This window comes from Theropithecus gelada, chromosome 2 (genome assembly GCF_003255815.1).
Source record: "Theropithecus gelada isolate Dixy chromosome 2, Tgel_1.0, whole genome shotgun sequence".
NCBI classification, from domain to species: domain Eukaryota; kingdom Metazoa; phylum Chordata; class Mammalia; order Primates; family Cercopithecidae; genus Theropithecus; species Theropithecus gelada.
This window is the reverse complement of record NC_037669.1, coordinates 91621424-91649408: the sequence shown is the minus strand read 5'-3', so window position 1 is coordinate 91649408 and position 27985 is coordinate 91621424. Positions and strand designations below refer to the sequence as shown.

The window sequence follows — 27985 nt, the reverse complement described above, 5'->3', positions numbered from 1 at the left end:
ACCATTGGCATGTCCCCCTTCCCCAGGCCCGCCTGGGCTCTGGCACACACAGTGGGATCTCTCCAGCCCTTTTCATCCTGATGTGCACCACTAGGTATAAAGTCAACTGACCTTGCCACTGGCTAAACACAGCTAGGAGGGTCCCCACATCATGAAGGACAGGACCAAAACCCAGCAGGGTAATCAACATCCTGCCTCTGTCATCCAGGAATCCATACCCTAACATTTTTACATCTCTCCCACCCCAGCCATCACTCAGTGCTCCCAGAACACACAGCCCCACTGCGTGCCCTCCCCGTGGTGAACTTCTTTTCATCACACAAAGCCCAGCTCAAAAGTCACTTCCTCAACAAGTCCTTTCCCCAAGGCATCTCCATGGTCACCAGGAACACCCTCACCCTCAATCCTGGTCACCTCACTAATGACACTCTTCTCTCTAGACTGATCACTTACAGCAGAAGAAGCCCTGTGGTATCTGAGCCCTTCAGGGTCCTGGGGCCTGGCACAGCGCTGGTGCTCGGGAACTGTGGGCAGGATCAGGGAGGGAGGCATCTAGAAGTCTCTCAGGGTAAGGACAAGGGGTTGAGACCAGAGACCCAGACTGATGCCCATAAGAACAGTCCCTCTGATAGCCCACCCACCACCATCCATGTGCCACAGGTCAGTGTGCCAGCCAGAGAAGATGCCAGGCTAAAGGAATGAAGGGTCTGAATGCAGCCCCTATATCCCCAGCTAGCTAGAACAGATGCCAAGGCAGCAGAACTGCCCGCTCCATCTCGTGGCACCCAGCTCAGTTTTCCTTTTTTTTTGGGACGGAGTCTCGCTCTGTCTCCCAGGCTGGAGGGCAGTGGTGCGATCTTGGCTCACTGCAACCTCCACCTCCCAGGTTCAAGAGATTCTCCTGCCTCAGCCTCCCAAGTGGCTGGGATTACAGACACCCACCACCACCCCTGGCTAATTTTTGCATTTTTAGTAGAGACAGGGTTTTACCATGTTGGTCAGGCTGATCTCAAACTCCTGACCTCAGGTGATCCACCCGCCTGGGCCTCCCAAAGTGCTGGGATTACAGGTGTGAGCCATCATCCCCGGCCTTCTTTTTTTTTTTTGAGACAGAGTCTCGCTCTGTCGCCCTTGCCCAGGCTGGAGTGCTGGAGTGCAGTGGCGCCCAGCTCACTGCAACCTCTGCCTCCCAGGTTCAAGCGATTCTTGTGCCTCAGCCTCTAAAGTAGCTGGGATTACAGGTGCACACCTGGCTAATTTTTGTATTTTCAGTAGACACAGGATTTCATTATGTTGGTCAGACTGGTCTTGAATTCCTGACCTCAGGTGATCTGCCCGCCTTGTCCTCCCAAAGTGCTAGGATTACAGGCATGAGCCCAGCCTCCAGCTCAGTTTCCAGTGCCATCAAATGCGGTCTCACGTCAGAAACCTCAGGAAGCTTCCTTTTCCTCATCCTTAGGACCTGGGTCAGGTAAAACCATAGCAGACAGGCAGATGGACAGATGTGGGGACCTGTCACTGCCCCTCTTCTGCCCACTTGGTTCTGTAAGTGCCTTCACCTGGTTGCCTAGACAGACTGTCCCCACCAACAAGTTGTCTCCCTCAGAGCACAGAGGCCCCAGGAGCACTTCCGCGGGGTTTCAGGAGTCAGGCCTGGGTTGCCATCTCGAGTCTGACACTCATTGGGAACTCTGAGCCTCGGCGTCCCCAGCTGTAAAACGGGGCAATCATCCCTCCCCATGGAAGAGCCTGGGCACTTCTGGGAAGCTGTGCCCTCTGTCCTATCCTGGCAGATACTGAGCTAAAGCCATAGGTATACCTCAGCACCGACTGCCCTTGGGACTCAGGGCGTGGAGGCGGTGGCCTGGCCCCAGGCAGGCCCTGCAGAGAAACAAAGGGCCTTGCTGGCCAGTGGGGGCTCCATCACTCCTGTGCATGCCCCTTGTTTAAAGGTGACCCAAACAGTGAGCCTCAGGGGCAGGAAGGAGGAGATCCCATGAAACAGGCTGACTGAGTGAGAGTGAAGAAACTTGCAGAGAAATCTCAGCATTGGCTAAGGTGAGAGGAAAACAAGTCAGGCAAGGCCTTGCCTCCTCAGGGCCGGTGGACAGCTGAGGTCTGCATTGTTTGCATAGCTCCTGGCCAGGTGGCCGGGCTCTCAAGCAACCGAGGGTAGTGTGACAGCTGCTAAGCAGGAGGAAATCCTGCATCCACCCTGCTCCCGCTGACGGGGCCACCTCCCAACCGCTCCTTCAGGGGCTCCCACAACCTCAGGACTGGGGATCTGCACCCCCTCTCCACATCTCCTATTTTCCCAGAGACAGCTCCAGCCTCCTCCCTTGGCATTTGGTGACATTTCCCTTCCCCCCTCCCACCCACATGCGCAGCACAAGGTGCGCAGGCAGGGCAGCAAATCAGGCCTGGGTGCAAAACAAGGCAATAAATTACCTATCTCCTCTGCTCCCCAAGATAAGCTCCCAAGGAAATGACCCAAAAGAAAACCAAAGTTCAAGTGTATCACAACAGCTCCGCTTACCATAGCAAAACACTGGGGAATTCCAGCCATGAGAAATTGCCAACTGAGGCACAACAAGGAGGGAACACATTGCATCCCTTGAAACAGAGCGCGTGAACTAAGCGGGCTGGGTGTGCAGCTGCACCTGCGGCTGTGAGCCCACAGCACCGTGACACTGAGCAAACAGGACAGCAGAACACACTGTTTATAGCTGGGCGTGATGGCCCATGCCTGTAATCCCAGCAATTTGGGAGGCTGAGGCAGGCGGATCACCTGAGGTCAGGAGTTCGAGACCAGCCTGGCCAATATGGCAAAACCCTGTCTCTACTAAAAATACAAAAATTAGCCGGGTGTGGTGGTACACGCCAGTAATCCCAGCTACTCAGGAGGCTGAGACAGGAGAATTGCTTTAACACAGGAGGCAGAGGTTACAGTGAGCCAAAATAGTGCCACTGCACTCCAGCCTGGGGGTACAAAGTGAGACTGTCTCCAAACAAAAAGAACACACTGTTTATAACATTGAGCATGTGCGGAAGGAAATGTGAAGACATGTCAGCCCAACTTCCCTCACGGGTTCCTTTCCTGTAAATTTGTTGCAGGCCCCACGAGCTCTAGGAGCCAAGTGGCCTGAGACATGCCTGGCAAGGGGCAGTGTTTATGTTCCGGCACTTCCACCCAAGGAGCAGCCACAAGTCCCTGGAGGGGGTGCCAGAATTGACTCCTGAACTGCAGCTGCTCTCACCTCCTTAGGCCAGGCTGGGGAAGGAAGAGCTCTTTAAAATAAAGCAATGTGCCATGGAGGCCCTGTTCAGAGGGGACAGAAAGTCATCTCTCCTGTTGCCCTGTGCACACACCAGTCGTGTCCTTACCCAGGAATAGTCTTGCCACCTTTCAGCTGAGAAAAGCCATCAAACACCGTCCTTTCTGCAGTCCTTCCTGAGTTGGCTCTTGACCCACCTGCCCCCAGAGTTTCTCCAGGTCTGAGCTCAGAGGCCAATGATGGGAAAGGTAAAAGCCTCCCAGCCCTCAGGTGTGGCTTTAGGTTTTATCAAGTAGGGGTGTGTCTGTGGGAGTGGAGGAGGTGCAGTACATCCCTCAGTCCACTAGCCCCTAGTGCCCTGAGGAGCTGGGGACTAGACTCCAGAGAAAACCCAGTACAAAGCACAGACCAGCAGTGGGTCCTAGTTCCTCCTCCCACAAAGCCCTGGGACCAAATCCGCTTCCAGCCCCACCCACGCCCTCCGGGTTCGGACTGTCCTTGCAGTCACTCAACCTACAAGTCTACCGTGCAAAGGGTAAAATGTTGCCCAAATGCAGGCACTGGGAGCTGGAGGTGCTGCATGGGCAGGTTTCATTCATTCACTGCTTGCCCACTCCCTGCCGTGAACCCTGGGACCTTGGCTGAGGCCCAAGTCCCCACACAACCTGCAGGTCTCATCTTTGGCCTCTCAGGTGCTACTTCCTCCTCCAGGAAAAAGTGTGGACCTAGAACCCAGTCTACCCCAACACCCTGAGACACCGTGATGGCATGAGCCCCTCAGCTCAGGCCAGAGCCACATTTCAGTCCCCCACTTAGAGCTTGGAGAAACAGAGGCCCTGCCTCAGGAGCTATGAGACCTACCCATTGGGCCTCAGCTTCCTCTCACCTGTAAAGGGGGTTGGCTTGGAGCTGATGCATCAATCCCTGACTCAGACGTAGTGAGAAGCAAACAAAGAATGGTAGTGATGACAGAATACTCTGCCTCCACTTATTGAGGACCTACTCCTTAAAGGCTCACAGACTTGGCTGGGCACGGCAGCTTGTGCCTGTAATCCCAACACTTTGGGAGGCCGAGGGGGGGCAGATCATTAGAGGTAAGGAATTCAAGACCAGCCTGGCCAACATGGTGAAACTCCATCTCTACTAAAAATACAAAATTAGCCGGGCGTGGTGGTGCATGCCTGTAATCCCAGCAACTTGGAGGCTGAGGCAGGAGAATTGCTTGAACCCAGGAGGCAGAGGTTGCCAGTGAGCTGAGACAGGACCACTGCACTACAACCTGGGCAACAAGAGTGAAACTCCACCTCAAAAAAAAAAAAAAAAAGGCCAGGTCCTCACTCCTTTCCTCTGTGTAGTAATAGCAGCCACCCCTCTAAGTCAGGACCACGTAACACTAATAACACAGACTGGCTCTGCCTCCATGCCTCCAGAAGAGTGTCAAAGGAGGGCTGGCCATCGCCATCAGGACTGAATGTGCATTGTAGACAGCCACAGACACCAGGACCTACATCACAATCAGAGCCATGAGTTACCACGACTTGGTCTGGTCAGAAACATGGCCTTCCCCTACCAGGACTCACAGTGGGGCCAGAAATACACACACCCTTCCCCCGGGATTCATATCATGATCAAAGCCGTGGCCCCAGGCTGCTGCAGCAGGATGAGCTCAAAGAACTCTCCCCTTGCTTATCATACATAAGCAGAGGCAGGATCACAGGGAGATCCAGGCATGTCACACAATCTCCTGATCTCCATTTCACTGTGAGTTAAACTAGATGTTCTCTGAGGTCCTGGACAAGTTGCAAATTCATTACAATGTTTCAGTTACTCCTAAAACAAATCTTTCTTTTTCCTGGTAATAAAAAAGTTGCAGGCCAGGACCCATGCCTGTAATCCCAACACTTTGCAAGGCAGAGGCCAGAGGATCCACTTGAAGCTATGAGTTGGAGACCAGCCCAGACAATATAGCAAGACCCTGTTTCTACAAAAAAAAAAAAAAAAAAAAAAAAAAAGTTGGGTGTGGTGGCGCACCTGTAGTCCCAGCTAATCGGGAGGTTGAGGTGGGAGGACTGCTTGAGCCCAGTAGGTTGTGACTGCAGTGAACTATGATCGAGCCACTGCACTTGCTCCAGCTTGGGCCATTGAGCGAAAAAAAAAAAAACAAAACTGCCAGCTCATTTAAGGACAGGCAGAAACTCAAGGAAGCAGTTTAAACACCTGGGACCCTAGGAGAGGTGAGCCCCTGAACAATTCCATGAATTTCAGCATTCTCCTAGCTGTTTCACCCTCCAGTTTTACTGTACACCCATGACCCCAGGTGGATACTTACATGTCCAGGGACACAGACACAGGCCCACATGGCATACTTTTCTGTCTCTATCCTGAGCACATCTGCGCTGAAGTTCCTACCCAAGCTCAGCTTTAAGGCCAAGAGGCACCCTTCCTCCTGTTGGAAAACTAGCCCACCTTTGAAAGTTCTGGGCTCAGAGAGGTCAAGTAATTCACCTAGGGCCACACAGCTCAGTTCCAGTCCAACAATCCGGCCCACACTCCTTCGCCAGGAGAGAGGGAAGGGCCTGGGGTGCCCACAGGGTCCTCCCCAGGCTGGGGGCGATGGGGATTGGGGCGGGAAGCGAGGGGGCCAGCTCCCTCCCCAAGGTGATGGTAGCCAGACCTAGTCACCGCCAAGCCGATATGCCCCCACATACCTGTCCCCGACCCTTGCTATGCCACACCTGTCTCTGGCCCACCACTGTCACGACCGCCTCACCTGTCCCCAGCAGCCTCCCCAAGTCACGGCAGCCTCACCTGTCCCCGGTTCCCCACCTGTCTACAGCCCCTTCTCCATGCGAGACCCTCGCCCAGGCCGCCCTACCCACCCATCCCGGTGCACCTCCCATCCCCTCCCGGAGGACCCCGCCTCACCACCGCGCTGGCAAGCGTGCAAAGCGGGCCGCCCATTGCTGTATGGCATCCAGATCTTCTTCAGGGGGTTCTGGGTCAATTCCCGTGGGGACGCCATCCCGGGGCCGGGATGAGTCGGATTATGCCGCTTCCAACCCAGCAGCCGGGCCACCTCGGGCCACCCGAGGTCCCGCCCCTTGGGCCACGCCCCTCCTCAAGCCGCGACAGCCCATGTCTATCTTCCCGCAGGCCCCGCCCCAGAGTGAGTAGGCTCCGCCCCAGCTGAGAGGGCCCGGCCTCCGACCACGCATGCCCAACTCACGTACCCGCCCGTTTTGGAACAAGCGGGCCCAGTTCTTCAGGCCAGGATCGAGAATGCGCATGCTCAACTCCGGATCGTGCTGGCCCCGCCCCAGTTCAAGACCCGGATTATGTAGGCCCGCCCCGGATGCGCAAACTCAGCGCTCCCAATCTGCCCGCGCTGATTTGCATAGGCCCCACCTACGGGCCCCGCCCCGGCTCTGCATACCTGAGCAGTGGCACGCGTGAATTCTGCTCCCTCCTTGCCAGGGAGCCCGGGGCCCCCAGGAGGGAGGGGTTTTCATGCAGTGGGACGAGGCCTACGTGACCCGCATGGCCAGGTTGGTCAGAGCCGACAGGGGCCACTAGGCCTGTTGTGCCAGCCGTCAACTCCGCTTCGCCCTCCTGCCCCTGCTCGGGGTCCCCCTTGACTGCTCCGAGCCCCGGGACTCTCCACCGTCCATAGGAGTGCGCTCAACCACGCTGGAAAAGCTCCTTTATATCATGGATAGAGACGCAAAACGCATTTCAATATTGTTCCTCTTTCTCTTTGCTTTGGCTGCTGGGAGCAAATGCGTGGGACCTTTTTTTTTTTTTTTTTTTTTTTTTTTGACGGGGTTTCGCTCCTGTTGCCCAGGCTGGAGTGCAATGGCGCTATCTCGGCTCACTGCAAACTCCGCCTCCCGGGTTCAAGGGATTCTCCTGCCTCAGCTTCCCAAGTAGCTGAGGTTACAAGCGCCTACCACCACGCCCTGCTAATTTTTGTATTTTTAGTAGAGACGGGGTTTCACCACTTTGGCCAGGCTGGTCTTGAACTCCTGACCTCTGGTGATCTGCCCTCCTCAGCTTCCCAAAGTACTGGGATTACAGGCGTGAGCCACCGCGCCCGGCCGTGCGTGGGACTTAGTAACCAAGTACTTTGGATACTCACTAAGCCCGGCAGTATCTTGTCTTTCCAGAATTTCAGTTTTTCCAATTAACTTTTTTTGTTTGTTTTTTAGTATTTTGGGTTTTTTTCCAACTAAATTTTTACATATTTTTTGAAAATAATATGTTAAGGCCGGGCGCGGTGGCTCAAGCCTGTAATCCCAGCACTTTGGGAGGCCGAGGCGGGCGGATCACGAGGTCAGGAGATCGAGACCATCCTGGCGAACACGGTGAAACCCCGTCTCTACTAAAAAATACAAAAAAACTAGCCGGGCGAGGTGGCGGGCGCCTGTAGTCCCAGCTACTCGGGAGGCCGAGGCAGGAGAATGGCGTAAACCCGGGAGGCAGAGCTTGCAGTGAGCTGAGATCCGGCCACTGCACTCCAGCCTGGGCGACAGAGCAAGACTCCGTCTCAAAAAAAAAAAAAAAAAAAAAAGAAAATAATATGTTAATAACATTTTCTCTTCATCAGGAAAATGGGATGTGCACATCGTCAATCTTACAGTATTATAGTATGAATTAAATATGTCAATCTCTAAGAAATTCATTTTAAACTACGTTAAGGTTGCCTTTTACTATATTTGTATCTCCCTCTTGTCTTTGAAAATGCACTGGGGACAAGGAACAGGGGAGAGATCCAGAAGTTCGTAAACCGCTGGCTCACTCTCTTGTTTGGCCCCCACCGGACTCTTTCAGGCTCCCGCCTCCTCAGGATCCCCAGCCCCGCCTCTCCAAGCTTTGTACACTCTCTGCCCCAGCCCCCACCAACACGGCTTCGACCTGAGCCACACTGCCCTCTAGCGATGTCATCCACAACACCCCTGTCCGGTGCCCTGCATCCTCAAGTTCTCTCTGCCCAGTGTGTACCCAGCCAGGAGCCAGGTGTTGAGGGCATGGGACTGGCAACAAGACTGGCCTCGTGGGCTATAGGTGTAACACCCCTTCCCATGCCATCCCTGCCACAGCCCTGCCTTGGATCAGTCCAAGTCCACCCAGCTCTTTAAAGCTTGGCAAGGACCCTTAAGATGACTGACACAGATGTCTTGCCCACTTCATAGAAAATGAAGATTCCGAAGGTCCACATTCTGGAAGCCCATCTGGACCCTCCCCCAAACCAGCTCTAGCTGCTTGCCCTGGGAACACCCTGCCCCAGGCAGGGTCAACGACTTCTTCCTTCCTCATCCTCCTTTTGCAGTATCCACCCACTCATTCCTCCACCCCAGTCCCAGCAGATCTGAGCACATCCATGGGCGGCTCCTGATGAACTGGGTGCCCCTTGTGACCTGCTCCCTACTTCTCCAAAGCCACTCATTCTGTTTGTGACACAGTCAACCCTCTTTTCTTCTGGCCACTGCCAAGGCCATCGTGGTGCCACTGTGGCCTCTGAGACCTCATTACCACACACCCACACCCTGTCTAACCCACAGCACTCATTGCAAAACCTATCTCCTCTGACATCTACAGACACCCAGCACCTCCTCCGGCCTGTCCATTCTTCTCTTCCCAGACCTCCTGGCACACTAATCAAGGGCTGGGGGTAGAGGACAGCCGGCCTGGGCAGGGGGCCACGGCTATCTCTGGGAAGGCATCCTCACACCCAGACAGGATGAGCCTGGTTCCCAGGAAATGCAGCAGCTCTGCACCTCCCTCTCTTCCCCAGAAAGTCTACCTGTGGCTGACCCAGGCACCCTCCTTCAAGTCCCTATGTCCAGCTGGAAGGTCACAGTTCAACATCAGGAGATGCCTGGGGTTCCTCCCCAAGGCCACGGGTCCACATCTGCTCTGAGGATATTCTCCATCTCCCCTCCCATGGCCCTGTTTGTCAGGTGGGAACCTGAGGGTCGGGAAGAGGGAGAAGGACCCAAGATCACAGAGTGAGTCCACAGTGCGCATGGACTCAGTTCAATTCCCAGCCTTCCGGACCTTGCCTCCCACACTCCACTGGAATTGCACAGTCCACCTCCACACGTGTGCTCCCACTCCCCCATGTCCTCTCCATGGAGATGCTGTCCCGGCGTCTGCTCTCTCAGCATCAGCGGATGCCTGGTAGAATCCCTGGCCCTCATGGCTTTTTCCTCCTCAGCATATCCCAAAGCGAGCCAGCTGTCCTGTCCCAGGTGTGAGAAGTACGCTGGGATGTCTGTACACACATGTGTGAATATGTTCTGCTCAGCCTCTGCCCACCATGAACCTGGCTGGCCTGACCCTGGTTGGCTCCCAGGGTGCCCTCTGAACTGACAATAGACTTCCTCCCAGTGTCCCAGCCTAGAAGCCATGTGGTGGCCAGTCCTCAAAGTTCACTCTTCCCAGTCCCTGTATCTACTGGCCAGTCATGACAGAACTGCCAAACCATCCCACCACACACACACGCAGATATACACACACACACACACACACACAAAATTTTCTTTTTTTTTTTGAGACAGAGTCTCGCACTTGTCACCCAGCCTGGAGCACAGTGGTGCAATCATGGCTCACTGCAGCCTTGAACTCCTGGCCTCAGGCGATCCTCCCATCTCAACCTCCCAAAGCCCTGGGTTTATAGCCGTGAGCTACCACATTTGGCCCACAAACCACCCTTTGCAGCATAAAGACCCAGGGGTGTCAGTGCGTGCCACACAGGCCGTCACACTGATGCACAGAGACACTGGCACAGCTGCACATGCACACACAGATGCACACACACTCACAAGCCCTGTACCCAGGCATGTGCAGAGACAGGCAGGCTGCAGTAGGGCCTGCTGCTCTCTGCTGCCTCCCTTCCCATATATATCTCTCCACCCCCACCCCTGCTGTCCACTGGGAGGTTCAGGAGTTTCCAGGAATTCCAGCTTCCTCTGGCCATTTCCAGCAAAGGATTGTCCCCTGTGTTTCCCTGGGCCCAGGGCTCACAAGGAGTGTGAGGTTTTGACTTCGGGGTATAGAGCCATGTCACCAAGCAGCCTGGGAACCCTGATCTGCACTTCCTTCTTCCAGCCTGCCACAGGGCGTACAGTAGGTGCTTAGGGATTCAGGACCAGCAAGGGCACACAGAAAGAGTTCAGAGAGGTTCATGACCAAACTGTGTACATAGCAGGTGTTCAGAGAAGCTCAGGACTGGCACAGGGCACACAGCAGACACCCTAGAAGTGCTGGTTTAAGGGCTAAAGCCATATCATGTGAAACCCTTCCTAAATGAGCCTCTAGACTTCCCCAAAGTGGTGTGACCCCTAAGAGGAGACCTGGACAAACATGATCCCTTGGAGGCCAGCAAAGAGCAGAGCAGGAGGGCCTGGGCAGCTCCAGCTGGCAGTCCCTCCCCCTGGGCTTGAGGAAGACACTATTTATAGTTCCCCATTGGCCCAGCCCCCTCTCCCTTGCAAGGCGACAATCTTCCCCCTCCTTCAGGCCACTGACGGATGAATGCCCCTCAGAGCACCCCTAAACCAGGAGAGACCCCCCAGCATTCTCGCATCCCTCCAGCACAACTCTGACTTCATCCAGGTCTTTCCCTAACCCCCCACCCTCCCCACGCTGTCCCGTGCCTACCCCGCCTGCCGCCCTCTGGCCCCAGGTCCGTCAGGGAGCTGCCTCCTAACGAGCATCTGTCCATCCTGCAACCAAACTGGCCAGGGCCACTGCCCCCTGCAGCTCCAGAGTGGGGTCACCCCGCCCAGCACTCTGAAGAGTGTGGTTCCTGCAGCCCCGCCTCCCCAGCCCGCCCTAGGCCCGCCCCTACAGGGCTGCTTACAACTGCGAGGGCAGCGCCAGTGCCCCCACTCCAGTCAGCCGGCCACGCTCGGTTAATATGGCCTCCCTCTCCCGCCAGAGCTGCCCATGCCACCCCGCGTCTGCCTTCATGTCCACCTAGAGTTGTCTGCACAGCCCAGAGTGCCTGTCCCCTCTGCAGGCAAGCCCATCCACGGTGCCCAGAAAGTCAGTTCCGTCTCTGGCCCAACAATGGAGTTGGGCTGTGAAATCAGGCAAAACCTAATCCTTCCAAGCCAAGGGACCAGGTCAGTTAAGGGGGGAGCTAGGGAGGAAGGCAGAGAAGCCAGTTGTGACTCACCCCTCATGTGTCACAGCCTGGGTGCACATGACTGGGATTCTTGCACATCCCATCCTTCAATTGCTTTGCATTTATTGAGCACCTTCTGCTGCAGGACCTCCGTGTCTGCTACATACACAATGCTCACAGGCTTGCTGGTGTCGCTCTGCTTTACAGATAAGGAAATCAAGGCTTGGAAAGGTGAACACCTTTGCCCAGGGCAATCTGTGCATTAAGTGGGGCAGAGTTTGGTCAGAGCTCCAGCAGCCTGAGCCCTGTCTCCTGTGAGCCATGCGTGTCCCTGGGTTGAGGCTGGGGATGCAGGGGTACATGGGGAGGACAGTGCCTGGCTAGGAGTTGTGCTTGCTTCATGCAGGTTTGGGGGACAAGCACCCACTCCTCTCAGACCCCTCACGTACCTTTACCCTGCTCACACACACTCATAGCTGTCAGAGGACCAGCCACACACGCACACATGCGCCCATAAGGCAAGGCTGCCATGGTCATAGGCTTCCTGTGTTCGGGCTTTGTGCCTGGAGATACCCCTCACAGCCCCGTCCATCTGGGGCAGGTGCTGCCTCATGGGGCACAGAGCAAGCAAGTGACCCTCAGCCAGCATCTCCCTGTGTGGTGGCCTGTGGGAGGACAGACCTATGGGCCTCAGAGGGACTGGTCTCAGAGGCAGTGTTGAGCTCTCGTGTTGAGGCTCCTGAAAGTAACATGATGATGACTGCATGTGGCAGTGTCCAAGTGCTCTGTGACTATGGGGCACCCAGACATAGCAAGACTCGCCACAGCAGTGACCTTACGTGGTAGCATCCAAGCTGTCCGGACATATATTAGGTCTGTGGGGCACACAGGCATGGCAAGACTCCATGTGGCAGTGACCCAGCTTAGCAATGTCCAATATCCAAGCTGTCCAGACACACTGTGACTCTGTGGGGCACTCAGATGTGATATGACCTGCATGACAGTGGCTTCATGTGGCAGTGTCCAGACACTCTATGCCCAGATGTGGCAGCATCTGTCCAGCTGTGTGGCTAACCTCCAGGTCTTCCCATCCAGGGCAGCCCTATCACTGTGACCCTCTCCCTCAGGCTCAGCGGCGGCCGACATGGGCCAGGATGCGGGCGTTGGTGGTGGCCTGCTCCCTGGCAGCCCTGGCCCGGGCTTGCTCCAGTAAGATCTGCAAGAGGCCGATGGAGACATCCAGCGATAGGACAATGCGCGAGCCAGAGTGGCGGGTGGGGCTGCGGTGGCTCTGGGCAGCCCAGGGCCATGTGGGAGCAGCTGAGGGGCTCTCTGAGGCCGCAGGTGCAGGTCCGGGAGTGGTCTGGGGAGAATTCTGAGGGCGGAGCTGGAAGGTTGGGATAGGGGTCACTGGGACAACCAGGACTCTGCCAAACATCAGGACCATCAGCACCAGCAGAGCACACCTGGTCATCGTGAGGTCAGGCTGCAAGGAGAAAATGGGCTCAGGGCAGGGGCCCTGGTCAACAGGGGTCCATGGACAGAGACAGATGGCAAGGGCAGAGCGACAGAGAGGGGGATGGAGAGAGAGGAAGACACCGAGAAAGGGGTTAGAGAGGCCAGGCCGGAGACAGAGAAGGGGAAACAAGAGGAGAGACAGAAAGCAAGACAGAAAAAAAGAGACAAAGAAATTCAGAGACAGAGAGACAGCAAGAGGGGGAGATGAAGGAGATGGAGGCAGAGCAAAATGGAGACTGGAAGAAAAAGACAGAAACCATCCCAGAGACAGGGAGCACGATGGAAAGAAAGATTCAGACAGAGAGAAACACAGAGTCCACAGGAGGGCAGGCAGTTCTCAGCAGGAGAGCTTGCAGCTGATCCAGGAAAGAGAAGGGCAGGAATGGGGTCTCAGAGGCAGAAAAGCAGCTAGAGATCCCAGAGCCCTCTGGGTCCAAGCCCTCCATAAAGCCAAACCCCAGATCCACTCAACCCCCAAGATCCTTCCCATCCCGACCCAACCCAGTCCTACCGCCACCAGCTTCTTCTGGGGTAAGTCAGGCTGCCGTGGCTGCCTGGGGCTGGGGCCAGGCAATGCTGTCCTGTGGTCTGACCCTCTACCCCGCTTCAGGGCCCATTTATCTCCCTCAGCCCCCTGGGGTGGGAGCTGGGACATGCTTCCTGGCATGAGGCAGCCCCCCAGCTATGACTCATCCCTCCCAGGGGGCAGTGGAGACATGTCCTTAGCTCCCACCCTATCTACTCCTTTCTGGGGACAAGTTAGAGACTGAGAATCACAAGACAGTGACCAGGACTGGGCAGAGGGACTGTGTACCCATGCAGAATAATACCAACCCCCCAGGGAAAACCTTCCCCCTTGACACCTCCATCTTCCCAAACAGTCACAACAGGAGCCTTTTAAAACAGCAGCTTTAATGCCCCCCAGAATCAGCACCATGTCATCACAGGCTTGGGTCAAGGGGCGGGTCAGACGCCAGTCACATCCGCTCACTGCCCACAGCCACCCCCCACAGTGAGTCATCTGCCAGGGTGGCAGGAGCCACAATGGGGGTTTGTCCACAGGGGGGAAGGCCAGACCCACGGGACCAAGTCACTGAAATAACAGACATGCACACGCACGCTCACGTGCACACAAGCCTCTAGCACCAAGGGGAGGGACAGCGGGTTCTGCTGAGACCCTGACTCCTCTAGGGGATGCTGAATCTCAGCTCATCATCTGGGCCTCAGTCCTGGGTAGCACCTGGTGAGGACAGGTTGGAAACGGTCATCAGCCATCTGACCTTACCCGGAGAAGCTCAGGCAGAGGCACCCATGGGGAGGGAGTTGAGGCTACAACAGGAAGTGGGGGCTCTGACCTCAGAAGGGTCCATACTTAGGTCTTTAAAGAAGGGAACATGGAAGGGGACCCTACTGGGGGCTCCACAGCTGGTGCTCAATATTTAGCTCTTTGGTCTGGGTGTCTGCCCCAGGTCCCCTAGTGTGAAGGAGCGTCTCCTCCAGGACCCTGACCTGGGACCCTGGCCCAAGGACTCCTCCCCCAGACCCTGATCCAGGCAGGTTCAGTGCCCAGTCCCCCCACTGTGGGGGCTCAGCCCATACCTATCCCCTGGCTCTGGGCCACTCGGGGTGGGCAGCGGCGCTCACAGGCCTCACGGGTCCCAAAACGGTTGGCATTCCCTCCACAGCCGCCATAGACAAAAGGGTGACAGGCCTCTGTGCTGCCTGGTACAGCCCGATGGTACCAGCGCAGGGTGTAGGCAGTACAGGAGCCCTCATCCAGCGGCAGGGAACAGGGGTCTGGGCCAATGGGGTCAAGTCAATAGGTGTTGTGGGAATCAGAGAGGGTTAAAAGGTCAGGGGAAGGTCAGCAAGGGTTAGCTCTGCCTGCCCCTCCCCAAGCCCCGTTGGGCGCAGCCCCCCATTCTCACCATCGCTATCCCAAGGGGCTTCAGGGTCCTGGTACTCCTCCACGGAATACTCGGAGTATTCGGAGTACTCATCATCCTCAGGGGGCACCCGCTCTGCAGGTAGGGCAGGGTGTGCTGGGAACAGTGGCTGCTGGCCCCGGGGCAAGGTGGGCAGCACTGATCTCCATTGTGTGCACACAGTGCCCATGCGTGTGCCCTGCATGCAGACCCTATGTGCTTGGCATGTGCCCTGCATGCATGGACACCCATGTGCATGTCTGGGCCCCACCCATAGCTGCCCCACGGGTTCAGCTGTCCTCACCTTCCTCCTCTGCATGAGAGACGCGGAGCACAGGCACAGCATGGAGCTGGGAGCCAGCAGTGTCTGCAGCATAACTAGGGAGGGGTCCTGGAGCCAAGAGCAGGGGCCTCAGGGCCCTGAGGTCACCATGGGCAGCCATCCCAGCCAACCCCGCTGAAAGGACCCAGGTGATAGGCAAGGCAGGGCCTGGGGTGAAGAAAGTTCTGCGAGTAGAAAACTACTCACGTGATCCGGATGCGATGAACTGGCCCTGGCAGGCTAGAGGGGGCAGAGAGGGATAGAGAGAAAATGACAGAGAGAAGGATGGGAAGATGGAGAGACAAACAGAGACACACACGCAGAGGGGTAGAGATACACAAAGAGACAGCAGGAGAGGGTAACAGGAGAGAGAGGAAGAGAGAGGGTGGGAGGTAGATAGAGAGATGGAAAAAGGGAAGAAGGCAGAGGAGAGGGAAGTTGGGAACAGGCCAACAAAAGGCAAGAAACAGAAGCAGGCCAGACACAGAAACACGCAGGCGGTGCAGACAGAGATGGGAAGAGACAGCTTCACTCTGATGCCCCTCAGGGTCGTCATAGTCCCATCGGGTCCAGGTCAGGCCCAAGGGGACCAGCTCTGGCTCCCACTATCATCCTGCTCCCCACACAGCCAAGCTGGACATCCAAGAACACTGCATGGCAATCCTCATCTGCCTGTGTGTCTCCCTTCACTGGGGACGTGTGTCATGTGTCAGTACTGAAGCACACGTGTCCTGTGTATCCATCCATCCCCCCATTTTCTTAACTGCTTACCCTGTAAGTTCTAGGGGCCTGCCTGCCCTTGCCTAGGGTGCTGGCACGGAGCGGGAGACTGCAGGCTGGGCACCACTCACCGCAGTGCTGACTCATCTCCTGGCGCACAAAGCCCCGGATGTCATCCTCCTGGGAGCAGAAGGCCAAGGGAACCATGAAGAACCCATGGCTCACAGGAGGACATAGGGCACATAATGCAGGGACCATGGAGGGACTGCATGGAGCCAGGGCCCAGGGGTCAGGGTGCTGGGTGATGGAGGGAGGGCCCCAGCCCACCCAGGCCCACCCAGGCCCACCCAGGCCCATCCAGGCCCATCCAGGCCCACACTCACCGTCAGTGCAGCTTCTCCCTTCTCGCCTCGGGGGCCAGCAGGCCCTGGCCGCCCCTATGTACAACAGATGGGACCAGGCTGTGACCTCTGATCTCAGGGACAACAGAGGTCACCCCGATCTCTGACCCAAGCCTGGGAATCCCAACTCACCTGCTCCCCTCTCTCGCCAGGGGCTCCAGGGGCCCCAGGAGCCCCCACCACTCTCTCTCCAGGGGGACCTCGCTCACCCTGTCAGACACAGGGACCAAATGAGCAGGGTCAGAGACAGTAGGGATCAGGAGTCAGGCAGGTTGGGGGTCACAGCTTCAAAGGTTGGGGCAGGCAGGCTGGAGGATGATTATGAGGTTGGAAGGGTAGGGAAGGGGTCAGGAGTCAGAGCTGGGGCCCCTTACCTTCTGGCCCTGAAGTCCTTCAGGGCCTCTGGGACCAACACCGCCAGGTGGCCCCGGGGAACCAGCAGAGCCATCACTGCCCCTGGGGCCTGGGAAGCCCCCAATTCCTGGGGTTCCCTGGGGAGATACAGGACAGAGTCAGTAATCAGAGACCCCAAAGATGGACCCTCTCCCAAAGGGCACGCTTCCCTCAATTCACCATGACCATGGCCTCAACTCACCCGTTCCCCTTTCTCGCCCTGGTCACCCTTGGGGCCTGGCTGCCCATCAAAGCCTCGGTCACCCTGGGAACAGAAGAAGCATGAGAGACCTTCTGCCCTGATCTCCCTCAGCTCTGGACCCTCCCTGAACTGCCATGCACTCCCTGGCCTAATGCCCAAACTTTCTGTAACCCGAGTACCTGTGAGCCAACCAGATGTGATCCCCATGACTCCAACTCCACTATAGCCCCCTGCCCTGATACATATGCCCCCTCTACCTCCCATGCTTTCATCCTAACTCCACTGTGACCCCAACCCACCTTGACACCTCAAGACTAGCCCCACTTCAGTCCCAACCCTCCACAGCCTTCCTTGTCCCTACACCCCCATGACCCGACTGTGGGCTTCCCTGCCCCATCCTGACTCCCTGTCATGTCCACTGTCCACAGACCCTGTACCTTGGGACCGATCAGGCCCTCCTTGCCAGGGGCCCCCGACTGGCCCGGCACACCAGGCTCCCCCTGGAGAAAAAAAGACATGAGCTTGGCCCCAGTCCGCCCATGGCCCCCTCATTCTGAGCGTGCCCACACTCACCATCTCTCCTTTGTGTCCTGCCAGCCCAGGGCGGCCTGGGGGACCAGCTTCTCCCTGCAGGCATCAGGCAGTGGGGTCAGCCTTAGGCCCCAGGCCCCATAGCCCCCCATCCCCCATCCCCTCTGCACCTTGTCTCCCTTCTCTCCATCAAGGCCACAGGCTCCCTTCACTCCCCGTTCACCCTGAGGGAGAAAAGCAGGTGAAGAAGTGATTCCCAGACGCCTCACTCTGTGATCCCCTTCGCCCTGAAACCAACTCTCCAAACAGGCCTCAGGTACTCCAACCTCTGACCCAGCACCCTAACATCTGACCCCAGGCCACTCGCCCTTCAACATTAGGCCTTTCTGACCAGAAAAAAATACAATCTTGTTTCTTTCCTACCTTGAGGCCCCGGGGACCCATGAAGCCAACATCTCCTTTTCCTCCTCGAATGCCAGGCACTCCATCCTTTCCTGGGGAGCCCTAGCAGGGAGAGGGTCCATGTGAGGTCAGAGGAGGTCAGTGAGGGACCAAAGAGAATTGCCCTGGATAGTGGGTAGGGAACTCCATGGGATGGGAGTCACCTCTGGAGGTCGGAGCCACTGAGGCTTGCCATGGGGACAAGGGTCACCACAGGCAGGGGATAAGGGTCACCATCAGCAGGGGATACCATCATAGGTGGCTACTGTGGAAGTGGGGGACCCTGGGCAACATGAGGACACCATGAGAGCACTGGGTCACTGTAAGGTCAAAAGCTACCACATTGGTGGGACCACCACGGTGACGGGGGCCCTCTGGGAACAGGGGGCCCCTGTGGGAGCAGGGGTATCTTACCGGGTCACCAGGGATCCCTGCTGCACCAGGTTGACCCTGTGAGAAACACAGATGGGGGAGCCCTTCAGTGGGACTGTCCCCAATGCTGGCCCATCCGCTGCATGTGTGGCCACTCAGATGCTCAGTAGCCGGGGCCCAGCCCACACACAGATCCCAGGTGAACACACATGGGGCTAGCAGCGAGGGAGCCAGAACCCCCAGCACTCAGAGGACCCCCAGGATATGTGTGTGTGTGACGCTGGCTCTGGACCTGGGCCTGGGCCTGGGGCAGGACTTGCCTGGGGTCCTGGGAGTCCACGCAGTCCTGGCGACCCAGCTGAGCCTTTGTCACCAGGCTCTCCCTTGCTGCCCTGTGGGATAGGGAGAGGGATACAATCAGGACCAGACCAGGCTGGCGGCTTAGAATACAATGAGCCCGCCAGCTGGGGCAGAGCTTGAGTCACTCACGACCGGACCCAGCGGCACGCCCCTCCCAGCCCATGCCATAGCAGGGTGGAGCTGGGGGCTGTAGTCCACAGACTGGCTCATTTCTCACCCCAAGGACTCCAGACTCTTGCCCGTCCCTCTTATCACTGGGTTCCTCATCCCATCTGAAGCACCTTCAGATGGGGACACCCAAGGAGCCCCCTTCCTGTCCCTATAGGGCCCCTCATAGGGCCAGTGCACAGAGCTCTCCTAACCTCACACCAAAGCCTTGAGCTCTCCCTAGAGCCCCTCCTCTCAGTCACTCCATAGTCAGCCACAGAACCCCTTCCCCCTGAACCCCAGAAAGTCCCCTCCTGTCCTCCCCTCCTGCCCTCACAGACGCTGTGGAACTCCCATAGCCACAGGACCCCACAGACAGTACACCACCCCCTTCCCCGTACCTTGTCACCAGGGTCCCCACTATCTCCCCGAGGTCCTTTGTCACCATCCAAGCCCCGAGGCCCTCGTTCGCCCTGGGTTGGGTAAGAAGTCATGGTAAGGGGCTGAAGGTCCCTCATCCTCTGGGGGTTTGAGCTCTCAGATGCCCTGGGCCAGCCCCATGGGGTCCCTCTCGCACCCGGGGAAGACCCAGTCTGCATGTGGGCTCACTCACCATGTCCCCCTTGGCACCCCGTGGCCCTGGAGGCCCCAGGATCACAGCGGAGTCTCCCTGAGGGGGCAGGGAGGAGTCAGAGGAGTTGGGAGCACCCTGGCCCCTGCCCTGCCCTCCCCATGCCCACACTCACCTTGTCGCCCTTTAGTCCTGCAGTCCCAACATCACCCTATTGTGCGAAAGAGTGTGAGTCCCACCCAAACTGGGGAGGCCCCAGGCCTGAATTCTAATATCATGCAAGATCCACTCACCCATCCCACTCACGCCAGGACCTTCCCCACATTCCTACCTTCTCCCCACGCTCTCCCCTGCTGCCAGGGGGCCCCTGTGTGAGAAGGTGACTGTGAGCTACAGGAACTAGGGCAGTGGAGGACAGAGGAGGATCGGGGGGAGGAGGGAAACACTGGGGACCAAAGGGGACAGGGATAGACCAGGAGGGCCAGAGGGCTAGGGAGGATGGCAGAGAGTCCTGGGGCACAAAGGGCACAGGCAGGGGACTGAAGTCACAGCACTGTCACTTCCTCCAGCGGGACCCACCGTGAGTCCTCGGGGTCCCTCCTGGCCAGGGCGGCCATCTTCACCCTGGATGGTGACATTAAGTTCATTGACTCAGAGGTTGGAAATCTGAGGCAAGAGCTGGGATGAAGGGAGCTCGGCTGTGGAGTAGGACGTACATACCCGGACGCCTGGCTCCCCACGCTCGCCTCGGGGCCCGGGCAGCCCTGCTCCAGGGTCTCCCTGGAGACCAACAGGACACCGGGGATCAGTGAGGGGAATCAGTGGGGGACGCAGGATCATGGGAGGTCAGTGGAGGCTGGAGGGGGTGACGAGGGCACAAGAGACAGCCGGTAGCATTTGTCCAACCTACCTTGTCTCCTTTGAGTCCAGAGGCCCCAGGTGGTCCCTATAGGTCAGAGTGAGGTGAGGGTCCTGTGGGTCTCAAAGTGCCTCCCCCAACACCCCACAGTATGGCCCGGCCCCCATCTTAAGTCCTCACGAGGACAGGCAATCAAACACGTGGGGCTTTAGGGCACCTCTACTCACCACTGACCCCGGTGGTCCAGGTGGCCCCAAGGGGCCTGGAACTCCTTCTCTCCCTGGGGGGCCTGCCAGACCCTACCAGAAAAATGGAGCAAGAGAGGCAGAGAGTGACTTGGAAACCCTCCTACCCTCTGCCCCCTCAAGACTGGGAACCCCCAAAGCAGGGCCCTCTCCTCCCACCACAGATTCACCAAGCCCCTACATGCTGTTTCCAGTCCCTCACCCGCTCTCCGCTAGGGCCTGGCTGACCCATCTCTCCTCGAGGGCCTGTCTGACCCGGGAACCCAACAACACCAGGAGCACCAGGGGGGCCAGGGAGGCCCAGATCTCCCTGAAATCAACACAGCAAAGGGAGGAAATGGTCAATGCAGGACCTCTCCCGGGACTCTCATCAGAACTCCCTCTTCCTCCTACCTCCAGCAGCCGCCTGGCCCGCTGCCCCCACAACCGGTGATGGGGCATGACTTACCTTCACACCTGGAGGGCCAGGCAGCCCAGGGGAGCCTGGGACCCCAACTCCTGCGTCACCCTTTGAGGAAAAGAGGCATCAGATCAAGCTCATGGAGTCTCAGGACCAGGACCCCAGCAGGGACCCTTCTGGGTACACATACCTTGAAACCTTTGGGTCCTGGAGCCCCTTTCTGACCCTAAAAAAACCAGCAAACAGCATGTGAGAGGGTAGGAACATGAGCACAGAGTTCAGACATGGCCCAAAATATTCCCAGGGGAGCTCAGATGTGACCATGAACACCTGGGAACTCAGACATGCGACCAAGAATTGGCTCACAGGAGCTCAGACATGACCATGGCCTGTCTCAGGATGGCACAGACAGAGGGACACTCAGATACGACCATAGACAGGTGGGAGTTCCGGCATGGCCACAGGCACACGGAGCCCACACACGAGTGCAGACATCTGGCTCCACAGACGTGAGTGCGGACACACGGGAGCTCAGAGGGGAACCCCAACACGTCCACTCCCGGGTAGAGCAGGCGTGGCCACAGGCTGAACGCTGGCAGTCAGGGGCAGGGGAAAGGAGGACTGTAAACACAGGACCAAGGAGAGGTCCACAAGAACTCAGGTGTGTCCTGGGATCTGGGAGATCAGACCAGAGCACACGTGTGTCCAGATGCGGTGAGGAACAGACCAAGGACAGGCACACAGAAGCCAAGACACGGCCCCCCAGAGCTCAGAGTGTGGAAGCCAACAGCCTGTGGCTCCCTGTTCTCCAGGGAGCAGGCTCCTGGATGTTGGGACATGCAGCCTGACTCAGGGGCTCAGACATGTGCCCAGGCCCAAGAGTGGCCCCTTGTGCCCACCATCACCCGCCTCAGGCCAGGCTCACCCTTGCCCGGGCCCCAGACTCACATCTTCCCCAGGGTCTCCGGGCTCCCCTGCACGGCCAGCTTCACCCTGCAAAGAATGGCTGGAGAGGGGTGTCTGGACTGAGCCTTCTCTTCTCAGTACTCAGGTCCTGGGGCCAGCCCACCTCACCTTCTCGCCTCGCGGCCCTGGCAGTCCTCGGTCACCTTTGGCTCCCTGTTGACAGAGGTCAGGAGGCAACACAGTCACAGATGAGACTCCAGAGGGAGGCATGAGGCCAGGGCTCAAATATGGGGTCTACTGTGAAAGCTGAGGTTCATGAGGGTGGGTAAACTATGGGTCAAAGGTCAGATGTTGGGCCACTGGAGAGACAGGACCCCCAGAACTTCTGCTGTCAGAAGTTCCCTACTCACCGGCTCACCCACCAGGTCTCCAGCAAGGCCTCCAGGGGCTCCCTGGTAAGGGGGAGGGGTCAGTGGGATTCCTCGGCCCCCACCAGTTGACCCCTCCTCACTGGCAGCCCCTACACACTCACCTTCTCTCCCTTTGCTCCAGGGAGCCCGACCACAGCCTGTGGGGAATGCTAGTGAGTTTCTTTCTCCTCCCCACCCCCACCCTGCCACCCCCATGCGTTTGGAAACAGGCTTGTGGGTGAAGCAGAGGAGTTACTGCAGGGGGTGGAAGTCAGGGTCAAAGATCACCTGTCCAGGGGCCCCCGTGGGGCCAGGCTCTCCTTTAGGTCCGACAGGGCCGGGCAGACCTGGTGATCCCTATGGCACAGCAGCGGGAGGAACTCAGTGTCTCCACTACCACCCCTGCTGCCCCACTCCTCATATTTCAAGCTCACAGCGGGGCACCACACCCCACAGCAGGCCCGCAGCGAGCTGCCCCCAGAACACATACTGGCACACCGGGGCTCCCTCTGTCTCCATCTTTTCCACCGGCACCATCTCGACCTGGGGCTCCCGGCTTCCCTGTCTCCCCCTGAGAGGGAGGAGCTCTGTCAGGGCTGCCTGCTGACCCCTGACCCCTGGAGCCCAACCCTTGACCCCCAGAACTCACCACTTGTCCAGGCAAACCTGGAGACCCCTGTGGACCCTGAGGGAGAACAAGTAGGATGTCAGGGTAACAAGGGACACACAAGGACATGAGAGAACATGGGCCCCAAGGAGTGAAAACACAGTGTCCCTGCAGGGGCCACAGGGCTCACTCACCACAAGGCCCGAAGGCCCGGGGGGACCAGGAAGTCCCACAGCTCCAGTAGGTCCAGGCAGGCCCTGGAGGAAGAGAAAGTTCAGGGCAGTGCCAACCCCACCCATCTCCCTATGACCCTAACATGTGAGCTAGGCCACTCACCCGTCCAGGGGGTCCTGTCTCTCCAGGCTCCCCCTGCAAACAACCCAGAGACTGCATGAGCAGAGCCCACGCGGCCAGGGCTCCTGGAGCTCAGCCTCACTGCAGGAGATGACAGCCCAGGAGGTTGGCACACACTACCCCGGGCATGGACATGGCTCAAAGGAGCCTCCTCCTCCCATCCACACACCTAGACTCACCTTCAGGCCAGAGGGTCCCTGGGGTCCTGCAGGGCCAGCAAGACCCTAGAGAAAAGGGTCAAGGGCAGGGAACAGGGCTCAGGGATTAACACAGAGAAGGTGTGGCTTATCAGTTGTGGCCAATGCCTATCCCATCCCTTCCAGACCCTCACTCCCTGGTCACTCACCGGGGCACCAGGTGGTCCAGGGTCTCCATGACCACCCTGTTGGGGAGAAAAAGAGTCTGATTAGGGGGAATTAGCCTCGCCCCACCAGGGAAACTAAGGCAGTACTGCTCATTGGGACAGGGCACAGGATGGAACAGGATAGGTGAAGGTTCTTGGGTACTCACCGCTGGGCCAGGGGGTCCTCTTGGACCCTGCAGACCCTACGTAGAGAGGGCACTGATGAGCCTCAATCTGGGCCTCACTTGGGCCTGTTCCCAACCTCTGGGGCTTTTACCTTGGGGCAATTTCCATACCTCACCCTTTCTAGTCACAGATAACACCTACCCATGGGCTGCCTCTCACAGATAGCACACATGGGCCTGCACACACACATCCACATACAACCACACACACAGACACAGACATACACAGACAGGCACACACAAGCAGGCACACACAAACACACACACACAGACATGCACACACACAGCAGCAGCAGCACCTAGCGGAGGGTCCAGAGTCTGGGCCGGGTGCTTCAGCCATCACTCACCGGCTTCCCTTCAGGCCCAGCCACACCACGCTCTCCCGGTAGACCCTGCAGAGAACAGGTTTCAGGCCTTAGTTTCCCAGTTCCAACTTCCCCTCCACCCACCATCCCCCTTGACAGAGTCAGGACTCAGACAGTCCCAGGAAGTGCAGACCCCAGCCCTGCACATAGAACAACATATATGAGAGCCACCTTCTTGCACATGTGTGGCTGTTGGGCAAGGACTTACCAGGTTGCCATCCTGGCCCCTCGGTCCAGGCTCTCCCCGGTCTCCTTTGATGCCTGGCACACCCTGAAGGCAGAGTGTTGTGCCCTGAGCCCCCAGTCACTGCCACACACCCAGGTACTTAAGCACATCACCTCTCATGTGCCCCCAGAAAGGAGGGGGACTCTATGGAAGTGTGGGGAGAGGTCTCACCCTGTCTCCTTTGGGACCTCGGTCACCATCGCTGCCTGGCTCCCCCTGTGGGGATGAGATGTCAAGTCAGTCCCTAGTGCCACGGTAGAGGGTGGCCCCGAGCTGAACCCACACACTGACCTTAGCACCCTTGAGTCCAGGGGGTCCCTGTTCTCCAGAGAGTGCAGGACCTGGCCCATCCACAGACACCTAAAAACACAAGGTCACAGGGGAGAGATGTCTCTGTCATAGAGGCATGGGCGGGTCATCACAGATCTTAGCATCACAGAGGGTTACAGGGTCAGAAATTCCAGGGTCATGGCACACACTACCATATTTCTGGGGACCAAGCTAAGGGTGGCTTCCTGGTCACCAGTCACAGGCTTAGGGCAGGGATGGGGTGATCACCTTGGGGCCAGGGGGTCCAGGGAGCCCAGGGGATCCAGGGAGGCCAGGAGGGCCATCTCTGCCCTGCAGGAAACAAGAAAATGGGGTGGCAGCCCCAGCACAGCCTCCAGGCAGCCTGCCCCACAGAGCCCATCGCAGCCCACCTGTTCTCCACGTTCTCCTTTCTCTCCCCGTTCTCCCTGAAATGCAAATAGCGGGTGAGGGCCAAGCCCATGGGGGTCCCACCCCTCCCAACCGCTCTTCCCTTACTCTCCCGGCCAGCCCCCAGCCTCACCCTCTCTCCTGGCCTTCCTGCCTCTCCCACACCCCCAGCCCTGCCTGGGAGCCCGGGAATACCAGGCTTTCCAGGCTCCCCGGCAAGGCCGGGAGGTCCAGGGGGGCCCCTCTCCCCAAGGGCCAGGCCAGGTGGCCCCTGAGGGCCAGGGTCTCCACGGTCTCCCTTCAGCCCGCGTTCTCCAGGAAAGCCGATGGGGCCCTGCAGGAGTTGAAGAGAGAATGCTGGTTGCTGTACAGCTACACCCCCACAGGGTACACCCCACTGAGCCACCTCTGCTCACCTCCTTGCCTGGGGAGCCCCGCTCGCCTGGGTCCCCCTTGGGGCCTCGACGCCGTTCGGGCACAGGCAGGAAGCTACCAGAGCTCTCGTCCCAGGTCTCCACGATCTCCCGCAGGGCAGACACCTGAGGGACAGTAAGAGGTCAGAGGAGCGGGGTGCATCGCTGCAGCTCCCATGCCTGTGGGCCCTGCTAGGCCCACTTGCCCCTATCCCCAGCCCCTAAACAACCCACCTTGATGCCAGCAGTTTCCAGCAACCGATCCACGTTCTAGGGACAAAGGCTGGGTGAAGGGCTGCCCATGACAGAGAAGCTCCTGCCTTCTGCTCCACGCAGCCTCAGGAAAGCACCTCCACGCCCTTTTCCCCAGGCCTCTTGCCCAGAGCACCCTTTAGCACTTGGCTGAGGCATGGCTGGAGACCCCTGAGAGCCCCTTTCTGGCATGTCCCCACTGCCCAAGTTCCCTTGAGTGTGGGCTACAAGAACCCCAATGGGGCAGGGCACTGAACACACAGCACAGAACCTATGGAGTCTCGTGGCAAGGGGAAGGGGATGGTGAGGTGGCCCCCATGGGCATGCAAAACAGAATCAAGGGGACTTCCCAAGGCTGGCTCACCGGCACACTTCCAGGCTCTCCTCGCAGGCCACGCTCTCCAGGGAGGCCCTGGAAAGATGAAGACAAACTGCTAGGAACCAGCCTATGGGCGTGCATGTGCGCATGTGGGTGCTGTGGCTACCTGGGCGTGTGGAAAAGGTGGGGGCCTCACCTGCTCCCCTTTGGATCCAGTCTCCCCACGGTCACCCTGAAAACAAGAATGACCAGGTGAGGAAATGACCCCCAGCCTGGTCAGCCCCTCATCACGCCCCCTACCCAACATCCACACACTTACCTTGGGGCCCGTGCCTCCTGGAACACCAGGAAAACCCTGAGATATGGCAGAACACAAAGGGGTCACACAGGCCTATGGCTTCCTGGGAGGGTTATCCATGAAAACATAATGGCTTCTAATGCTCTCAAGTCCCAGAATGACCCAGGACACTCACCTGGCCAGGAGGGCCCACTGGCCCTGGGAGGCCTGGAGGGCCCTGGGGTCCAAGGATACCAGGAACGCCACGCTCACCCTTGGGGCCATCACGACCCTGTGAGGGATGCAGTCAGCATCAGGACCCTGAGACCTCAGAAAAGAGTGGAGTCATATCCCCTAGGGTCAGGGTCAGGGGTCAGAGGTTGCAGAAAACTCCAACACTCACTTCTCTCCCAGGGGCACCTGAATCTCCTTTCTCTCCCTAAGGAAAACAAGGATGCTTCAGACATGGCTCCAAGCAGATACCAGGGAGACCCCAGGTGGGGGACTTTACCTTCCTCCCGTCTTCTCCAGGGTCCCCAGGTTCTCCCTGTGGGCAGAGGACTCACATCAGCCCAAACATTCACTTGTGTCTGACTGCAAGACACTATCTTGGCAGATTTCAGATGACTATGACTATATTTCTGGGCCTGTAGCTCTATGGCTGTGTATGTCTTGGAGCATGGCCTGTGGCCGTCCGAGTGAGCTGCTGCATGTCTAAGGGTGTGCCTGTGCAGCCCTGCTCACCCCAACAGGCAACTGCACACATGTCCTCTGTCTCTGGCTCTCTAGAGGTAGCTCCACATTTATGCATCTCTGGGTTGGTGATTGTCCACATGTCCTGGGTGTGTGCATATCCATGTGTGTCTTAGTACATGTACCCATGGGTCTGGGTGTCCTGGTCTGTTTGCACATCTTGGCCCATGTCTGCATATGGGCATGGGCTTATACATGTCTCCAAAGGCCCCCAGTGCCTTGGGTCTTGAGGCCTATGTCTTGGCATCTGTCTGCAACTCGTGTGTAGCTCAATGTGTACGACCATAAGCGTGTGGGTGACGATATAAAGTCATGTGCCAGCATGTTGTAGCACATGTCACAGGTCAGAGCCATCCATGTGTGTCTCACCATGTCTCAACACAGGTCCACATGCAGTCTTGGGTCCATGTCTGAGCACATGAGTCTGGGTGGAAGTGTCTGGGTGTCAACATGTCTCTAAGTGCCTCAAATGTGGCTTCACACTAGTGTGCTTGTGCCTGTTGACCTATCTGTGGCTCTTCACTTGTGCCTATGGCTGTGGGTTATCTGGGCATGTGTCAACCCATCCTGGCACAAATTGGCCCATTCACCAAACCCCTGTTTCTGTGAGGCTGCATGTGTGTGCATATAGAACTATTTTTCCAGGTCTGATGCGGTGGCTCACGCCTGTGAACTCAGCACTTTGGAAGGCCAAGGCGGGCGGATCACCTGAGGTCGGTTCGAGACCAGCCTGACCAACATGGAGAAACCCTGTCTCTATTAAAAATACAAAATGCGGCCGGGCGCAGTGGCTTAAGCCTGTAATCCCAGCACTTTGGGAGGCCAAGACGGATGGATCACGAGGTCAGGAGATCGAGACCATCCTGGCTAACACGGTGAACCCTCGTCTCTACTAAAAAATACAAAAAACTAGCCGGGCGAGGTGGCGGGCGCTTGTAGTCCCAGCTACTCGGGAGGCTGAGGCAGGAGAATGGCGTAAACCCGGGAGGCGGAGCTTGCAGTGAGCTGAGATCCGGCCACTGCACTCCAGCCTGGGCGACAGAGCGAGACTCCGTCTCAAAAAAAA

The 27985-nt window shown here is 57.8% G+C and overlaps 3 protein-coding genes across 10 annotated transcripts in view; all 3 read right to left on the bottom strand.

Annotated features, from left to right (window-relative positions):
- Positions 1-11401, bottom strand: part of PFKFB4 (6-phosphofructo-2-kinase/fructose-2,6-biphosphatase 4) — a 43227-nt gene extending 31826 nt beyond the window's left edge. For 4 of the 8 annotated variants that reach the window (XM_025377097.1, XM_025377089.1, XM_025377096.1 and 1 more), the window contains exon 1: positions 6201-6443. Coding sequence is in view for 5 of the 8 variants with exons in the window: in XM_025377089.1 (XP_025232874.1) it covers positions 6201-6297 (97 nt within the window). In the remaining 3 variants the exon portion in view is untranslated. Of the gene's footprint in view, positions 1-1249; positions 1254-5604; positions 5753-6200; positions 6444-10934 lie in introns of those variants that run through there. The other 4 variants (XM_025377094.1, XM_025377095.1, XM_025377092.1 and 1 more) reach the window with 4 other exon arrangements.
- A 102-nt stretch (positions 11402-11503) lies between these two features.
- On the bottom strand, positions 11504-13497 carry UCN2 (urocortin 2). Its single transcript, XM_025374209.1, has 2 exons — positions 13433-13497; positions 11504-12889 (listed from the first exon to the last, which is right to left on the bottom strand). Exon 2 carries the CDS (start codon positions 12875-12877, stop codon positions 12533-12535), a length of 345 nt encoding a protein of 114 aa, XP_025229994.1. The 5' UTR covers positions 12878-12889; positions 13433-13497; the 3' UTR covers positions 11504-12532.
- Positions 13498-13813: 316 nt separating this feature from the next.
- Positions 13814-27985, bottom strand: part of COL7A1 (collagen type VII alpha 1 chain) — a 32104-nt gene continuing 17932 nt past the window's right edge. The window contains exons 66-119 of the mRNA XM_025374181.1: positions 26678-26713; positions 26570-26605; positions 26363-26458; positions 26209-26244; positions 26086-26121; positions 25935-25982; positions 25553-25588; positions 25322-25444; positions 25039-25239; positions 24908-24943; positions 24765-24827; positions 24498-24566; positions 24378-24422; positions 24189-24251; positions 23963-24007; positions 23598-23633; positions 23434-23469; positions 23267-23311; positions 23070-23102; positions 22928-22990; positions 22776-22811; positions 22617-22697; positions 22415-22483; positions 22249-22284; positions 22127-22168; positions 21885-21929; positions 21759-21803; positions 21001-21036; positions 20859-20918; positions 20613-20720; positions 20393-20464; positions 20217-20252; positions 20027-20086; positions 19886-19930; positions 19638-19673; positions 19482-19517; positions 19349-19405; positions 19137-19208; positions 18549-18620; positions 18271-18306; positions 17839-17919; positions 17586-17639; positions 17458-17511; positions 17322-17384; positions 16885-16947; positions 16664-16780; positions 16422-16499; positions 16272-16325; positions 16020-16068; positions 15376-15408; positions 15151-15237; positions 14850-14942; positions 14521-14718; positions 13814-14161 (exon numbers count right to left, since the gene is read on the bottom strand). Of these exons, the coding sequence (XP_025229966.1) occupies positions 14145-14161; positions 14521-14718; positions 14850-14942; positions 15151-15237; positions 15376-15408; positions 16020-16068; positions 16272-16325; positions 16422-16499; positions 16664-16780; positions 16885-16947; positions 17322-17384; positions 17458-17511; positions 17586-17639; positions 17839-17919; positions 18271-18306; positions 18549-18620; positions 19137-19208; positions 19349-19405; positions 19482-19517; positions 19638-19673; positions 19886-19930; positions 20027-20086; positions 20217-20252; positions 20393-20464; positions 20613-20720; positions 20859-20918; positions 21001-21036; positions 21759-21803; positions 21885-21929; positions 22127-22168; positions 22249-22284; positions 22415-22483; positions 22617-22697; positions 22776-22811; positions 22928-22990; positions 23070-23102; positions 23267-23311; positions 23434-23469; positions 23598-23633; positions 23963-24007; positions 24189-24251; positions 24378-24422; positions 24498-24566; positions 24765-24827; positions 24908-24943; positions 25039-25239; positions 25322-25444; positions 25553-25588; positions 25935-25982; positions 26086-26121; positions 26209-26244; positions 26363-26458; positions 26570-26605; positions 26678-26713 (3303 nt within the window). The 3' untranslated portion in view covers positions 13814-14144. The remainder of the gene's footprint in view (positions 14162-14520; positions 14719-14849; positions 14943-15150; positions 15238-15375; positions 15409-16019; positions 16069-16271; positions 16326-16421; positions 16500-16663; positions 16781-16884; positions 16948-17321; positions 17385-17457; positions 17512-17585; positions 17640-17838; positions 17920-18270; positions 18307-18548; positions 18621-19136; positions 19209-19348; positions 19406-19481; positions 19518-19637; positions 19674-19885; positions 19931-20026; positions 20087-20216; positions 20253-20392; positions 20465-20612; positions 20721-20858; positions 20919-21000; positions 21037-21758; positions 21804-21884; positions 21930-22126; positions 22169-22248; positions 22285-22414; positions 22484-22616; positions 22698-22775; positions 22812-22927; positions 22991-23069; positions 23103-23266; positions 23312-23433; positions 23470-23597; positions 23634-23962; positions 24008-24188; positions 24252-24377; positions 24423-24497; positions 24567-24764; positions 24828-24907; positions 24944-25038; positions 25240-25321; positions 25445-25552; positions 25589-25934; positions 25983-26085; positions 26122-26208; positions 26245-26362; positions 26459-26569; positions 26606-26677; positions 26714-27985) is intronic.